Genomic DNA, 16,723 nt, shown 5'->3' with positions numbered 1-16,723 from the left:
ACAAGTGAGAGTAATAGATTAAGTTTTGAGCTTTGCTTCACAGAGAATCGAGTGACAGTTGCACTGAGACCATCTCTCTTTCATTGCTCCTCGTTCCCAAGTGCCTGTGTCCCCTCAACCAGATCACGTATGGTCATCGAAGCCATTGTTGTTGTCGGCCGTGGTGGTACGACTGAGACAGTGCCTTGGCCAGAAAAGCCCTTCTCAGCCACCGGCCGGCGGGATAAGCCCCTGTGCAGTTAAGGGTTTAACTAAAGGCAAAGAATTTAGGGGCGGAATAGGTAAAGGTATTCCTAAATAATAAAAGATTTAGGGGGTGGAATGGTTGAAGGTGTACCTAATCGAAAAACTATTTAGGCGCGGAATAGTCAAAGATATATACTATAATGTGATACCGTGGCGGTGGTAGCTAGGCATCCACAACTCTGTGCACGGGTATCTTCACACTTCGGAGGGCACTGGACCCGTCAGACAGCAAGAAACACGACAAACAACAGCGGCAGATCAAGTATTTGAGCCTGCATTACCGAGAATAGAGCGTCACTTGCACTGAGACCTTCTATCCTTAATTGTTCCTCGTTTCCACTTCTGTGGCCACGAAACAGGATCACGCATGGTGATTTCCTCATAGTTTGAATCTTGTCACTGTTATACGCCAAGGGATACTCATTACCACGAAATCTATCTATCGCTGAGTACTGCATATATTTGATCAGGTATCCTTGATACAACAGGACAATCAAGAGCGGTAGAGCGAGTATTTGAGCCTCGCATCACAGAGAATAGAGTGCCACGTGCACTGAGACCTTCATCGCTCCTCCGTTGCTCCTCGTTTCCAAGTGCCTATGGCCACTCACCAGGATCACGCACGGTCATTCGGAGCTGTTGTTATTGTTGTTGTTGTTGTTGCTGTTGTTAGTGGTGGTGGTGGTGGTGTTGGCGGTGGTGGTACAGTCACTGCCTCAACCAGAAAACCCTTCTCAGCGACCAGCCTGCGGGATCAGCCCCTGTGCGCTCTCCCATGTGCATGCCAACCACCGATCGAATTCTCGTACAATATGCCCCTGTCGTGCTTGGCCTTTGGCAAACGTTCAAATCACTGCTTTGGCGTCTGGGGCAACGTTGCAGGCTTGAGACGAGGTTTGGATAGAAACAATGAGAGTGCTCTCCCGTAGGACAGAAGTGGTGAAACGCAGCGGAGAACAGAGGAACTTACATACAGACACTCAGATGTTGAGAAGCGCCGCGGCCAATGTGGGCGATGCTCCGTCCTCTCTAGACTTGAGCTCCAACAGCGGAGACGGAGATGAGCATTCCATTGCCCCCAATTTGACGAAGGCTGGTAAACCGTCTGCGACCAGAGTCAATACTTCATCAATATCCACAGCGTGCGATCTGGCTTCTTTCCCCCAAACATTGACCTGCTCCCACTTATCCGATCAAGCCATGGCCGATGTCCCAGATCCTCACGAAGAATTGACTCCCTCACCGACCAACATGCTCGATATCCTTTCGTCGACGAGGACGATGGTGACGGCAGAGTTTCCACCCGACCAAGGAACAAAGTACCGATGCAGAGGGCGGCACGCAGGATGAAGACAGCGATGCTGATTTCACCGGTGCCTCCAGCCATACCGTGAGAGATGTATGGTATTTGACTGGCTGTGCTCGTTTTCTGCTCCGTGGTCTTCAGGTTGGTAATATCCCGGACCAAGGCACGATGTCACGGCTGCCTAGCATAATGGGAAGGGGGGGAGCATAACATACTTGCAATGGCTCTGAAATACTGGCTCTCTCCGTGCCCCATGCCCGATCGGCGCTCCCCGTCCACTCGCCCAAACGACACACGTCCTCCAATTCAAGGATACAAGGAAGTTGAGATCTCTGTCTTCACGCCGAGGTCAGTGAGAATGCACGCAATCAAGCCAAACAGAAGCCAGCGGCACAGAGCAAGGCCCCCTCACAGAGAAACCCGGGATAAGTCCACTTACAAGTATCAAGCAGGGACCAAGTGTCGGCAAGCACCTCGTTCTCATCAACCTTGGTATCACCACCAGTAGACGATGAAAGCATTGGCAACCAGCAAAGATGTCCTCCAATTCATGTTATCTCTGATCGCTGTTGCTCTTAATGCTTCAGATATGGCGGATGGTGCCACAAAGATAGGTGCTTCAGTGGATTCCCCGGGATGACACTTTGACGTGTGAATGTGCCTGACACAAGATGCTCACAGGTGTACGCCATCGTCATTGGGTTTTTGTCTTTAATGACAGCAATGTTGTTTGCGATCGACGTTCTCTTCCCCTTTCGAGGCCAACTGCGGCTCCTTTTCGTCTTGTTCTGGCAAAGGGTTCTCACTTTTGCCTGGATGGGCGTAATTGTGGCTTTTCGGGGGCAGTGTCTCGACAACCGATGCGCACGGATTGAAGCCGCAACTGGGTGGGTTCAAAACGCCAACATGCTGCGATGGCTGACGCGCTCGATTTTGGGCACCATCACGATGTGTTTCAGCAGAGGAGCATCTTGTTGTGTATTAGTTTCCTCGGGTGGTGGTGGTGGTGGTGGTGTTACCGAAGGAGTGACTTGTTGGTCTCGAGCGTACGATTGGTATGCCGCCTCTTAAATCTGCTCAGCAGAATAGTCGTCGCTCGGTGGCAATCGATCCTGGAGTCTTACCCTCCTGAGCAGTGTTGCAGGACTTGTTTGATCTGTGGGGAGTTCTGTCCGCATTGCACCGTACTTGATGGTCATGCAGAGGAAAAGGAAGCGGGTGTTTTCGAGGTCGACGACGAGGATTCCATGCTGAGCACCCATCCACTCGGTGCGAAGTAAAAGACACTCGTGGTGTGAGAGCTGCCATGACAATTCTGTTCGAATGCCACCCCAGTCATGTTTTGGCAGCGCAGATCGCCACGCCGACAGACAGTAAGCTCTGTGGCTCCTAAACTTCCAAACTGCGGGCTCGGTTTCGCCACCAAAACTGGCCTCAACCATCACCGTCACTGCCTACTGCCACCACCTCAATCTGCTCGTCTATTGCCAGCATACGAACTCGTGATACTGAATCTCGTGTATTATGAATATATTATCACTTTAATCTGCTCGTCTATAGTATACGAGCTCGTGATACGGAACCCCTTGTATTCATATCACTGTCGTTGGCCTTTACCTGATCTGGGTGTCCATGCCTTAAATGCAAGCATCACGTACAATCCTTCTAACTTTTCACCCTCCAACTGCCTTTGTGACACACACCGTGACGAGACAAACTCTTTCTCACGGCGGCCGTGAAGTCTGGACAGCAATCTGATTAGCTGAACCGAGTCCCATACAATGGACGGGACTTGGTGACGCGTCGTGACTGGCTGCTGCGGCAGGTGTGGCAAGGCAGTCACGGTCACGGTCACTGCCAAGTGTGTACAAACCATATAAATCCCCCCGACTGCTCTCTCTCTTTTTTTTTTCTTTCTCCATCTTACTCTTCTGTACATTAGAAATATATATATCTTTTGAGCATCCTGCATCGCTCATATGCCTTGTCGTCAGACCCTCCACACTGGCCACGCCTGAGGCCAACGGGCCCTTTGCACTGGACTATGCACGGCAGTCTTGTTGCTCGTCGCGGCTTCTTCGGCCTACGGGTCCGTCGCGCCTTCTTCGGCCTACGGGCCCCTGGCGTCCTTTCTTCCTGCAGCTCTACGCACCCACGGTCACAGCCTTGAAGTACAAGTCGCCCAGATCAGTCGGAACTGCGATCTGATTGGCTGACCTTGTCGTCTCGTCTGACTTCTATCGTTATCGTTCCAGGAGGCAACCGAGGACGACAGCGCAGAAGGTGGCCGTTGGAGGCCTTGCACGATTCGTTGTGCGAGACTGAGGATCAAAAGAGCATCCACGCGTGCTGCTTTGAGGGCTCGGTCTATGCTCTTGACGAGCTATCGCGAAGACTGCGCGACGCAACCGGACGGTACAGGGAACTCGATAAGCGCCTAAGGTGGCCGTTGGAAGCCTTGCACGAGGCATGGCGCGAGGCTGAGGATCAAAAGAGTATCCACGCGAGCTCTTTCGGAGACTCAGTCCGTGCTCTTGACGATCTATCGCGCAGACTGCGCGAAGCAACCGAAAGATACAAAGAACTCGATAAGCGCCTTCTTTACGGTTACCGCCTCTCGTCGAACCACCGAGCTCTTGTGTGACGACTTTACGTCTTCCCTCAGTTACAGAAGGCTACCGAGGACGACAGTGCCGAAGGTGGCACACTGGAAGCCTTGCACGAGGCATTACGCGAGGCTGAGGATCAAAAGAGTATCACGCGAGCTCTTTCGGAGACTCAGTCCGTACTCTTGACGAGCTATCGCGAAGACTACGCGAAGCAACCGAGCGGTGCAGGGAACTCGACAAACGCCTCCTTAGCGATATCGACCGCCTCTCGTCGAACCATCTTATATAAAAATACCTCAACGTCTTCTCTCGGTTACAGGAGGCTACCGAGGACGACAGTGCCGAAGGTGGCACACTGGAAGCCTTGCACGAGGCATTGCGCGAGGCTGAGGATCAAAAGAGTATCCACGCGAGCTCTTTCGGAGACTCAGTCCGTGCTCTTGACGAGCTATCGCGAAGACTACGCGAAGCAACCGAGAGGTGCAGGGAACTCGATGAGCGCCTCAAAGAAGCTCGCACTGTCGTCGATAGGGAGCGTTCAACTGTGCAGAAGGCGGACGAAGAACGTGCCACAGCGCCTCAGAAAAGCTCGCGCTATCGTCGATAGGGAGCGGACAACCGTGCGGAAGGCGGAGAAGGAACGTGCCACAGCGTTGGCTCTCAAGCATAGAGAAACGACTGCAATCCTTCTCAACGATATCAATCCCTTTCATCAAACTTCGGGAGATCTCGTGTGACTACTTTGGCTCAGAAGGCCGAGAAAGAACGTGCCACAGCGTTGGCTCTCAAGAATAGAGAGACGACTGCAATCCTCCTCAACAATATCAATCCCCTTTCGTCAATCTTCGGAGATCTCGTGTGACTACTTTGGCGGTAACGGTATCGGCCTCTCGTCGAACCACGGAGCTCTCGTGTGACTGTCTTACCAGTCCTCCTTAACGACAGTCATAACGCCTGGGCCTCATGTCCTCGCCAGCACACGTCGCTCGTGGGTACCAACACAGGTGCTTAGAAGACTTCGACACCTCGCATCTACTACGAACCTCCCTCCGACTCCAGAACAACTCTCACAAACATATCCTCCTTTACCTTACCGAATACCACAAACCTCGAAAACGCAAATCCTTCAACATATTCTACACAGGGAGAGGTCACTACCTCAGCATCCCCGAAGCTACGTCAACACCAAACAGCTCTCACATGGATACCTATTGCACCTATTTAATTATATATCAGTATGTTTAGAGGACGATCGGACGCTGAGTTACTGGTGCCGCCTTCGCCATCCGAACCTATCGACCTCCATCTTACCCAATGCCACAGACCTCTTTAAAGACGCAAATCCTTCAACATATTCTACGCGAAAGACTGTTCCCTTAGCATCCCCAAACCTATGTCAACACCAAACACCTCAGGCATAAATACCTATTGCACCTATTCAGTCACATGTCAGCATGTTCACAGGACGATCGAACGCTGAGCCGCTGGTGCCGCCTTCGCCATCCGCAAGATCGGACGACAGTAAATTGAAATTTGTCCGAAATCATGCAGTGGACAAATGCCTGGAGAATTGGTACCTCCGGCGCGACCTCTTCCGCCCGTTGCTCTCCGCCGGCCTCGTCCCGGGGAAGGTCCTCGTGCTGGACACCGGTTGCGGCGACGAAGACGAGTGCGTGGCCCGCGTCAACGACACGCTACAGAGCAGCCTCGAATTCCACACCTTGCTCGCCGAGGTCGAGGCGGGTTTTGAAACCATGGCCAACGATGACGGCGACGAGGATGATGGTGAGGGCTGTGATGGCGGTGATGAGAAGGCGGTTTTGGGAAGGAGCGTGCTACGTGGGCCTGAGCATTAGAATTAAGCATAGAGCATTGGAGAAAGCCTCTATGGAGTCGTCGAACGCTGGCCGTAGCTTTCGAGAGTCGGCGGAGATTTGGTAGATGGATAGACGGGGGCTGTCTAGTATTGAGGAAATGGAGCGTCTGATGGTGTTTGGTGTGGAGGAGATGGAGCGGCTGATGGTGTTTGGTGTCTAGTGTGGAGGAGATGGAGCGTCTGATGGTGTCTAGTATTGAGGAGATGGAGCGGCTGATGGTGTCTGGTGTAGAGGAGATGGAGCAGCTGAGGGCTGGGGCGTCTGAATCTCGGAATCCTCACAACAGATTGAAGCTCATTGTCTCCTTAGCGAAAGTGACTACCTTTAGAACAGCGGCTGCTCCAAATGGCTTAACATTACAATTACACAATGACAGTATGCTTTTACGAACAATATCGCGCGTGCTCTGCCATTCCCAACACGTAAAACTGCGAAAGCTGTGTCCGAGGCGTGTTCCGTTGCTGGAATCCGGGATTGTGACAGAGGACGCTTCGGAGGGAAGGGAACCGGAACCATCGTGGCCCGGCAGGTCAGGTCGCCCGCCTTCACGAACACGCATGGCATGTTTTCGAAAATTCTCCCTTCCCTTGTTTCCTGTCCCACCCGTCGACGTAGAGTAATGAGGCATTTAGCTCGTCAAAAAAAAAAAGAGAATCATAAAAAAAGGAATTATTTTCAGCGTGTGAATTGTGAGGACTGCGCGATCACCCATCCATTTGCATCGTCGAAGTCCCGGTGGGAGCGAGGTCCGTCCCCATCCCATCCCATCCCATCGTGCTACAATGCGTGCGGGTTGTATCTTTCACTTTACTGGTGAGCGGTCTGGATGTGTTTCGTTTCCTCGATTCCGGCTCCATGTTTTCCATTCCATTGGGGACATCGGGGCCTGACCAGAGGGGAGTTGCCCAAACAAACAAACAGTCGAGAAGCAGAGAGAAGCAGAGAGGTGGTGTTGCAGTCTGTCTACCCTGACACAGCGAATCTGATCAAACAAAGCTCCGAATGTCGTTCAGAGAAGTCCACCTTTATCCTCCGTCCCTTAGTAAGCCCTCTGTCCTACGATGAAAAACATATTCTACTTGATGAACCCAACAATCATATCGAGATAGTGCTTCGCGTACGAGTATACACGTGTAAAAATAGACTGCGAGGCATGAGCCCATGGGAAACTCCACACGGCGCCAGCGAAGGGAGGAGGGTCTTTCAAAGTATTCAATTGGTCTGGGAGTAGGTAGTCTTGGGAGGTCATCCTGTAAATGGTCCCGCACATGATCCTGAGAATTGCCTGCTGAGCACCAAAGATGTCGCCGTCGCCCGCCCCAAAGTGTATAGGTATTGTAGCTAAATAGGTATACTTTGCTAGCAGTAACAGAGAGACCTACGCCCGACTGACCGCACCGAATAACTGTCCACGGGGACTTGCCACGCCAACTTCAACAGCAACTCTGAGCAAGGGTCCGTGATACCACAATTCCACCTTTTCTTGTCCAACGCCAGCAGGGCCTTCAAGGGCTGAGGACTGCTTCGGGCAGAGAGGTTCGGCGAGAGGTGAAGATTGTAGTCTGTGATGCTGCGGTTCCACCTTTTCTTTCCAACGCCAGCAGGGCCTTCATCGAGGAGAGAGTTTTGAGAGGAGGAGAGGGTTCGGTGTTACTGGGGCCGACTCAAGGAGCGTAAAATAGACTGCGAGGCGTGAGTCCATTGGCACTTCTCAAGGTACTAGCGAAGCGAGCAGAGTCTTACCAAGGGTTCAATGGCCGTGAGGGTCGTCCTGGTGGTCTCCTACAGGCGATCAAGCACCCTGGAGGTGTCCCTGGAGGTTTGCTGCTTCCTGGATGGGGCTCTGGGAGCGGAATAGACGGAGAACCTCGAGGTGTCCCCGGAGGTTTGCTGCTTCCTGGCTGGGGCTCTGGGAGCGGAATAGACGGAGAACCTCGAGGTGTCCCCGGAGGTTTGCTGCTTCCTGGCTGGGGCTCTCGGAGCGGTATTGATGGATAACCTCGGGGTGTCCCCGGAGGTTTGCTGCATCCTGGATGGGTCTCTCGGAGCGGTATTGATGGATCACCTCGGGGTGTCCCCGGAGGTTTGCTGCATCCTGGATGGGGCTCTCGGAGCGGTATTGATGGATCACCTCGGGGTGTCCCCGGAGGTTTGCTGCATCCTGGATGGGTCTCTCGGAGCGGTATTGATGGATAACCTCGGGGTGTCCCCGGAGGTTTGCTGCATCCTGGATGGGGCTCTCGGAGCGGTATTGATGGAGAACCTGGAGGCGTCCCCGGAGGTTTGCTGCATCCTGGGTGGGGCTCTCGGTGCGGAATTCATGGACAATCTGGAGGCGTCCCCGGAGGTTTGCTGCATCCTGGATGTGGCCCTGGGTGCGGGATTGACGCGGATCCTGGAGGTGTCCCCGGAGGTTTGCTGCATCCTGGATGGGGCCCTGGGTGCGGTATTGGCGCGGATCCTGGAGGCGTCCCCGGAGATTTGCTGCATCCTGGATGGGGCCCTGGGTGCGGGATTGACGCGGATCCTCGAGCTGGAACTCCAGGTAGCGTTGGAAGAGCATATTCAGGATACAGAGTGACCTCAAGCCCCACTCCATGGCCACCAGCAGAATGTTGAATATCTCCTCGACCACCTCCAGGATCGCGAGCAGGATACGAGATGCCCTCCGGAATATCATCCCGACTGTAGTCAGGAGGCACAATGCCTCTACGATCATCTGCACGGTCACTCGCAGGACCACCCGTTGGGTTGTCTGCAGGACCACCTTCGAAAGCGTCGCCATCGCTGTCTAAGGAGTGTGTAGGTATTGGACTTAAGCAGGTGTGGTTTGTTGACAAACTTAGAGACCCGACCTGCGCTCGACTGACTGCGACGACTGGCTGCCACTGGGTCTTGCCACCCGAACTTGACTGCGAGACTGACTCGGATCTGTGATGCCACAGTTCCACCTTTTCTATGCAACATGAGCAGGCCGTCGGGGCCTAGAGAGAGGGAGAAGACAGACATTGACTGGAGGAATCGAGAAGGGTTCAGCCTGACCAGGAGTGATTGTAGGGGTCTTGCAGATCTGTCAGCTTCACAGGTCCACAGCTTGTAAGGGAGGCTGTTCACAGATGATTTCAACGTCACAGAACGATAAGATTGAGGCCACCTTACGAACAGGTTGGTGGTGTCGAGATGAAGATGCTGGAAAAAAATCAAGTTCGTGGGCGGGCGGCCTTGATTGTTATGTGTGCAGCTTGGCAAGAACGGGAGCCTAATAGTGACCCAAAAGTTCCCCGAAAGTTCCCCCGAAAGTTCCCTCGAAAGTGCCCTGAAAGTTCCCTCGAAAGTGCCCTGAGAGTTCCCCAAAATCCCCCAAAGTCGTGGCACGCCCTCTGTCGTCGTCCTGACAAGCGTGGCTCTCCGTTCACCTTTGCCGGTAAAACCAGCCCAGCTAGCCTTTCGCTGGGTTATTATCCTCGAGTCGACTCTGGATTCGCCGTTTGGTGTCCGGCCCACCTCTTTGCTGGACATGATCCCCTTGACAGGACTGTATACGCGATGTCACTGCATGGACACGTGATTCATTGAGCATATTATCCTTGCAGGCTTTGTGCGGTACGGATGGGGCGACCGGCAAAGATGGATTACGATGGTCGAAGCACCAGGATAGAGAAGACGTGCTTTCAGCTATCAGACACAATTAATGGTCTGCCCAGACTACGACTGGCTGTTGTCGGCCAGCTTGGCGTGCTCCGGGACGTCTTGGACATTGAGACGGACTTGGAAGCAGTTGTGGATTCACGGGTGAGCCTCTCAATACGTGTACTACGGCTCCTCGAACCAAGTGACGACCCGCCAGGGTGACTCTGACTCGGTGGCAGCTGCAATGCATCCGGCTTCATCCAATGTGCACAGATTATCTTCCGTGGTTCTCAACAGCCTCCAAACTTGGAAGACGCGACCATCGCCCACGCCGGTCCAGGCTGCTCACGGTCAGCTTGGTGCCCATCGCCTATTGCAACGTGACATTGCAGTTTCTACTCAGACTATTTTCCCTGCTTGAGATCGTCGGTGGCCCGTCCTGGCCATCAACGTGCTCTGGACTGGCCGGACAGACCTCTTCCTGTCTGCGTGGCTCCGTGCAGCCTTGAGCTTGAACAGGACAAGATGGACGATTGCCATTGCATGGTGCTTCGGTCGAGCTTTTGCTCCTATGGATCGAAAATTTCTTTCTTATCGAACACCTGACTCCTTGTCTCTCTGAATCGAAATCACCTATCTGGAACCACCCTCAAGTCGATGAGATTCGACCTTGCTCAGTTGGCACGCCGTGGACTCTCCTCTCCGTGCGGGCTACATCGGCATCATTTTTCCCGGCAGGAGGGTATCCTGGTGCCTCGAACGAGCTGAAGTGCCATCATCAAGCCAGAGTCTGCGGTGCATCTGTTTGTAGTCAACAAAGCAGTCCTGTGACCACGGCAGAGATTGCTGTGAATCTGTGTCCGATTAACAAAGCCCTGGTGGTATTCGCTTGTGGGCTGACGATCAAAAAAGGCGCCGGGATGCATCATGCACTGAGGTGATTCCTGCTCTACCGTTGTTGGATGAGCAGTGCAAATACTCCACCAGACACCATTTCACCCGCACATAAAAGTCAAAAGAGAAAAAAAAAAATCTGTCGTTGTCTTCCATCATCTCTCATCGGCGCAGTGAAAACACTGTGTACCAACTCGCAGCCACCAAAGGATGAATCCACGTCCGGATAACGCGCTGGAGCCTGGCGCTCTTCACGCGGCGCTCGGTTCGCTTTCTCTCTCAGATGGCAACACTGTCGCCACCTCTGCCTTTGCCTCCGCCTCCGCCTCCACGCTGCAGCCATCACCGCCAACTCTCTGTGATCAAGTGCTTGAACTGCGGGAGATTACGCAAGACGTCGCTATGGACGAAGTGCGTCTCATGCCAGATGACGACCCTATGATGTTCAGCATTTGTCCAAAGTCGTGGTGGGAGATGATACAAGACGGCAAATTGGAGCAGTGCATAGCACGGTACGGCACCTCATCATCCTCGTTGATTCCTCTGGCGGTGCGCTGATCTTTTTAGGCAATTATTTCGAGTCTCCTACGATAGCTCGCGCCGTCTTGTTACCATTATGCCTCCTCTGAGCGCAAGACACCAGTCCTTTGTTTTTCTCCTCATGGAACTGGCGTACAAGACCGAACTTTCTATCCCCCCTGCTCTCGCGTGTTCGATGCGGATGGACACTGGCTCAGCTGTTTGGACAGTCACAGAAGGGAACGAGTCTTCGTTAAAAGTACCCGACTTACTTATCCGATGGGCAAAGAATATCAACGATGTCAGAGCTCACACGATTGTCGAAATGAGCGAATCTCTTGAGGATCACCAATATCTCGCCCCGTTCTATTTGAACGGCAACGCTGATATCCAACGCGTTATCCTCATCAATATGGTCGAAACACCAAGATTCGAACCTCCAGAGTCTGTCGATATCTATCAGGAGTTTCGAAGAGACGAGAAAACAGGTGTCATTTGGTTCGGAAACGTCAAGGTAGTTGGGGAGACGAAGATGTCATGGGAGGTGTGGGAAAGAGATATTGCTGGTGTTCCGCAGCCGACCTTTCAGGAGGCTTTCGCGTTCGGCGAGACACCGTCAAGAAACCTCCCTTTCTTGACCATCCGTGAAGGTGTTTATGGAGACGCGGCGACGATGGCTTTGGGCGGGGTGGATAGTTCTGTCACGCCACAGATGATCAAGAACTTCTGGACGGAGCATTGGCCTTGTTCTAGTTGGACGGATGCTAGGTCACGGATGTTGCCGCTGCTCGGTGATTACAGACTGGAGAGGGTTGAGAAGAATTTCCTGCCAACACTCAAGACATCACCGAGCGGACTCGAGCCGAGTGTGTTTCACCATACAAGCGAGTGGCGGACGTGGTAGCCGTTGTGGTGGTCATAGTTGCCATAGCAGTCAGTGGTTAGGAGGTGGAATCTCATTTCTCTCTCTTTTGTCTCTATCTCTCTCGCTCACAAACTGGCGCGTGAATTGATGTGGCCGACGGAAGAGGCCTGTGCGGACCTGAGGTCAAGCTCGAGAGAAAAGAACGAGCATACCCCTTCGCACTCTTCTACTCCGGGTTCAGGAAAGCCATTAACTCGAGCCATCTTTGCACCTGAACTATTACCTCCATTCTCGCGTTAAATTCGATCATGTAATTAAGTACTGGAGATATCTGGTTGCGGAATGCATGAATGCCTCTCTCCATCGGTGATCAGGAAGGGCAGAAATTTTCAACTCGATCGATATTCCCCATCCGATATGCATATCCCGCCCAAAGTTCGGAAAGATGATTCGCGTTGAACGGTTCGACATCCATCGCACAGGGTCTCTGACCGGTTCACCCGAGTCTGTGGAAGCGGAGGGGGGTAGAGGTGACGGAGTTGCCGTGGTTCACTCGTCCGTATAGGAGGACCTTTGTGACCAGCGGCTGAGTGTGGTGGATCCCGCTCGCCCCCAGCCTCCGAGTAGAGTGGTAAAGTTTGAGACGCACCTGGTCGTCGAAATCATTCTCTAACTAGCCAAGGACCGCATCCACCGGAACGGGACGGATAAGTAGCGGTGTGTGCCCCCCGTACACTCGTCGAAACCTCTTGAAGGCTTTGAGTCTCTGTGCATAGAGGCCACAGCCATCTGATCTTGGAGACTGACATCCAGCATGCATGCACTGACTATGGTCGACTTTATCGAGATGGCATCTTGTGACACACCCCTGAACAACCGCAACCGTCGTCATCGAATCCCACGAAAGACACGTCCTCCTCGCACGAACGAACGACCCGAGTTCATTCTTCTGGACCGTCCTTGCGACGACGAGATGGTACAGCACTTTGTGCGCCACGGCCACACCATGTCTATCCGGGCACATGACGAACGTTGGAGATATCTGCAGGGCATGCTGAGCGTGCAGCTGGGCACCTAGACGACTCGGAGGTGAGGAAAAAGTTGGCTCCGTACGTCGACTGGCCCGTTTGCGTCAAAGGTCTTGTTGCCAACGCAAGCACAGTGCACGCGGCGCATTTGTCACCATCCAGCAAATACCGATGGCCCGGAGCAGAGAGGGTAGCGTCCCTCGAGCGCAATACCAGGACGGCAGTAAGCAAGACAACACAACACAACCTCGCGTCCGCTCCTCGATCCTGCGTCATGCTGTCCTTGCCAAACCCTTCTGCTGCAGCGAGCCTCGATCGATACCATGTCTGTGCACCGGCCCCCCATTACTCCAGCTGGGTCCGAGGAAGAGCGGTCAGGACGTTCTCTTTGAAGATTTCACAAAGAATGAAAATCTGGCTGGGACTGGGATGTAATCTCTACCACACACTTGGCAATCTCGAAATCACACCTCATGCTGGCCTGGTGATCCCAGACTTCGAGACCGGCGATGTTCGATATTGGCAGATTCCTTTGCAGAGAAATGCCTCGTCTGGTCGGTATCGGCGGTATTTGGTGCTGATCATGCTGATGCGGTGCTCTTGATCCTTATCGATGAAGACATCGTGTGTTCTGTCGTCGTTATTCTCACGCCTTGCGCCAACTCCTGACGGCACTTGCCGGTGAGGACGCAATGCTGCGAAGAAGTGCAAGGAAGAACTCAAGCGTCGGGCTGACAGAGGCGTTCAAGGGTATGCTGTTGACGTTGGATTCTGATTCAGCATTTGGGAAATCTTCTCATATGCAAACACACGGGCATGTTGATAGACATGTGCGTGATCACACATGAGAAAAAGCGCGAGAGAGGAGAGAGGCAAAAACTCACCTGCTTGTCGGGACCCATGCTGGCGATCAAGGCAAGGGATATATTCCTCAGACACTCGGGAGTATTGTGCGCAAAGGGAAGGTACTCCAAGACCTCTCTGAAGATGTTTCGCAGTGAGGCTCGTGACTTACCCTTCGTCCTGACCGACCCGACCACGGGACTGGACATTTCCCTCCCCCTTTGCGGGTCGAGAATATTCATGCCCATCCAAACCAAGAGCAAGATGTTGTTCTTTGGTACAGCCGCGCGTTGTGGGACAGCATTGTGAACTGACTCTAGATCCTGTTCTGTTTGGCTCCGACGAATTGCTGATATGTTGAGGAAGGACTCCTCTGCGGGAAAATTATCCATGGCAACAGTGTGGACGTGAGCAAAGAAAAGCCTCGAGAGGTCGTACATCGAAGAACTGGAACGGAATTACTTTGGCCATTGAGGAAATCAACGGCCAATTCTGACATGTCGCCCCAAATCTTTCGAACCTCAAAGCGAGAGACGCTCCTGTAAATTATGGAACATCGATCCGTGCGCTTTTTGGACATCTCTCACCCAGCGGACAGCATGGTGTTTTTTCATCCATCATCGAAAGTTTTGCGTGGCAGCATTGCGGAAATCGAGTTATTGAAGGCAGAAATCAAACCGAAAAGCCCGAGACTCGTCTCGTCTGCGTTCTTCGGTGCGAGGACCATGTGATGAACCCTGAAACAGGCTGGCAGACTGAGTCGATGACAACACCAATATCTTTCTCCCAACGTCCAGGGACCTGTCATTCCTGAACCAAAGCACTGCAGACAAAGCACAAAAGGGTTCGGTGAGCTCTCTTTGCACCAACTCCGGGGCCTCGAGACGTGTTCGGCGCGCGGGAACTTGTCTTCGTGCCGGAACAGTGCGTATCCGACGTCGATAAAATCTGGACGCAGGTCCGCGCCATCGAGACTCTGGGACGGCTCCCTTTCCATGCCAACCTTGTGTGGACCGTGACCATTCGTCAAGAAGAATCCGCCATCTGGCATCACCGCGACGTTGCTGGGAGTCGCAATCTGGGGCGTTCGCATATCGATACCGAAGCCGAAGCCTTGTTGGAGGCCCTGGACGGAGTGGCCGACTCGCCTTACTTGGTTCTCAGAAGTGTTCTACTTCTCTCTCAGCTTGTCGATTCTACTGTCCAGCCCGTTCTGCTTCCGTCCTTCGAGTGGAAATGGGCAAATATACCCTTCAAGCTCCCTCTTGCGCGTAGAGGATCTCGGAGCGGTGCTACACCCATCACTGGCCCACGGCGCCGCAGAGGCAGAAGAGAAGCACGTCCGTGAGCTGACGCCGTCGGCAGCGACAACAGCAGCAGCGATGCCATCCTCTTTCTCATTTCGTCGGAGGCTCAACGCATTCCCGCAGTACACCGGGTGGATCGTGAACGGCACGCCGATCAGGACCAAATACTCGGCCTTTGGAGCGACGAGAACAGTGGAGATTGCCAACGTCCGCACAGCAGCATCCGGGGCGCGAAGCTTCGCATGTCGTCTGGATAAACTTTGTCGAGGTCCCCACCATACCTGTACGCGTAGGGGAAGTTGGTGCTCTTCAGCAATTTCATTGTGCACCAGATCCAGACTTCAGCCCTATCCCTGTCCCTGCTCGAGTTGCCGACCCTGATCGCTATGGAGATGGGAGCTAGGCAATGTCCGTGCGCGCGGTTCTGATCATCTCGATCTCCCTCCGCCTCTCCGGCAACTCGATCTAGGTCCCGCGCTGCAACGCCCCCTCGACCCTGTCCTGCCTGGTCATCTTGACCATCTGCGCGTTCATGACGGCGGAGATGGTGCTCTCGCCGGTGGTGTCCTCCGCCGAGGCCCGATGATGTCCATGGTGCAGTTGTCGAACAGGGTCATGTTGCTGTCGATGTCCGTGGGGCTCCTGGTGGTCGCGAAGCAGAGGATCTGCCTGTTCTTGTTCCAGGCCTTCATGATGCTGATGATGCCGTCGATGGTCGTGACCCTGTTCGAGGCGTCGCCCATGCCCATCCGCGAGCCGATGGAGTCGAACACGCACACGATCGCCTTCCCGTTGCAGCACACGATCGTGCTCTCGAGGTCGAGCTTTCGCACGTTGTTCATGTCGGTCACGATCTTGGACACGATGGTGCTCAAGGCAATCTTCATGGTCATCGGCGAGTACGCGGCTATGTGCCTGGGCATGGCGGTGCAGGCGTGGTTGTCGCAGCTCGTGCCGCAGAGCTCGTCCGTGAGGATATGGATGTACGACTCCGGAGTGCTCGTGGTCACCGAGGTCGGGATCGAGGTCGCCTGCCGTGGGCGGGGGATGGTGGCGTACGCCGGCGGCTCCCCGTTGGTGGTCATGCTGACATTGATAGGCTGAAGATGAACGTGCGCGCGACGGCGTCCATGTTGAGGTCGATATGGCTGTGCGGCTCTCGCGAGCACCATGGGCATGTCGATGAACGTCTGCTGGCGGCTGTCCGTGACCATGCACAAGCCCAGAGCCGCGGTCCTGTTCCGGAACAGCGCCAACAAGAAGGCCACGAGCAGCAACAAGGTGATGAGCAAGGGCGGGTTCATGTTGACGGAGGCGTTCGTGGTCATCAAGAGGGAGTTGTCGACGAGCACGCACGGGTAGACGGTGACGATCCAAACCGTGATCAGGTGGAGGTGTTCGGACACCCTCGCCCACACGAGCGGCAACCTGGGGACTGCTAACGCGCTGCTGAACTGGTCGGTGCTGCTGGACCGGGACATGACCTGGGAGACGTACCCGGAGTCGTACCCGGACTCGGTCTGCTTCTCGGGGCTGATGTCGCCCCCGTCCTCGCACTCCTTCCAGTTGCTGAGCATCTCTCCGCCTCCGTCATCCTGG

General features: G+C 53.9%; 5 protein-coding genes across 5 annotated transcripts; 2 read left to right on the top strand and 3 right to left on the bottom strand.

Annotated features, from left to right (window-relative positions):
* Positions 1-5,615: 5,615 nt before the first annotated feature.
* Positions 5,616-6,017, top strand: AYL99_11610 (hypothetical protein; the record flags this gene model as incomplete). Its single annotated transcript, XM_018843116.1, has 1 exon — positions 5,616-6,017. The coding sequence occupies one exon, from the start codon at positions 5,616-5,618 to the stop codon at positions 6,015-6,017; it is 402 nt and encodes a 133-aa protein (XP_018687443.1).
* Positions 6,018-7,830: 1,813 nt separating this feature from the next.
* Positions 7,831-8,823, bottom strand: AYL99_11609 (hypothetical protein; the record flags this gene model as incomplete). Its single annotated transcript, XM_018843115.1, has 1 exon — positions 7,831-8,823. One exon carries the CDS (start codon positions 8,821-8,823, stop codon positions 7,831-7,833), a length of 993 nt encoding a protein of 330 aa, XP_018687442.1.
* A 1,949-nt stretch (positions 8,824-10,772) lies between these two features.
* AYL99_11608 (hypothetical protein) lies at positions 10,773-11,985 on the top strand (the record flags this gene model as incomplete). Its single annotated transcript, XM_018843114.1, has 2 exons — positions 10,773-11,074; positions 11,130-11,985. The coding sequence occupies 2 exons, from the start codon at positions 10,773-10,775 to the stop codon at positions 11,983-11,985; spliced, it is 1,158 nt and encodes a 385-aa protein (XP_018687441.1).
* Positions 11,986-14,988: 3,003 nt separating this feature from the next.
* Positions 14,989-15,446, bottom strand: AYL99_11607 (hypothetical protein; the record flags this gene model as incomplete). The annotated part of the gene is made up of 2 exons (XM_018843113.1): positions 14,989-15,373; positions 15,406-15,446. The coding sequence occupies 2 exons, from the start codon at positions 15,444-15,446 to the stop codon at positions 14,989-14,991; spliced, it is 426 nt and encodes a 141-aa protein (XP_018687440.1).
* Positions 15,447-15,654: 208 nt separating this feature from the next.
* AYL99_11606 (hypothetical protein) lies at positions 15,655-16,701 on the bottom strand (the record flags this gene model as incomplete). Its single annotated transcript, XM_018843112.1, has 1 exon — positions 15,655-16,701. The coding sequence occupies one exon, from the start codon at positions 16,699-16,701 to the stop codon at positions 15,655-15,657; it is 1,047 nt and encodes a 348-aa protein (XP_018687439.1).
* Positions 16,702-16,723: the final 22 nt, after the last annotated feature.

The sequence above is a fragment of the Fonsecaea erecta genome (genome assembly GCF_001651985.1).
Source record: "Fonsecaea erecta strain CBS 125763 chromosome Unknown Scaff15, whole genome shotgun sequence".
Taxonomy (NCBI): Eukaryota; Fungi; Ascomycota; class Eurotiomycetes; order Chaetothyriales; family Herpotrichiellaceae; genus Fonsecaea; species Fonsecaea erecta.
Note: the sequence above shows the minus strand (reverse complement) of the source record. Positions and strands in the feature narration are given on the sequence as shown.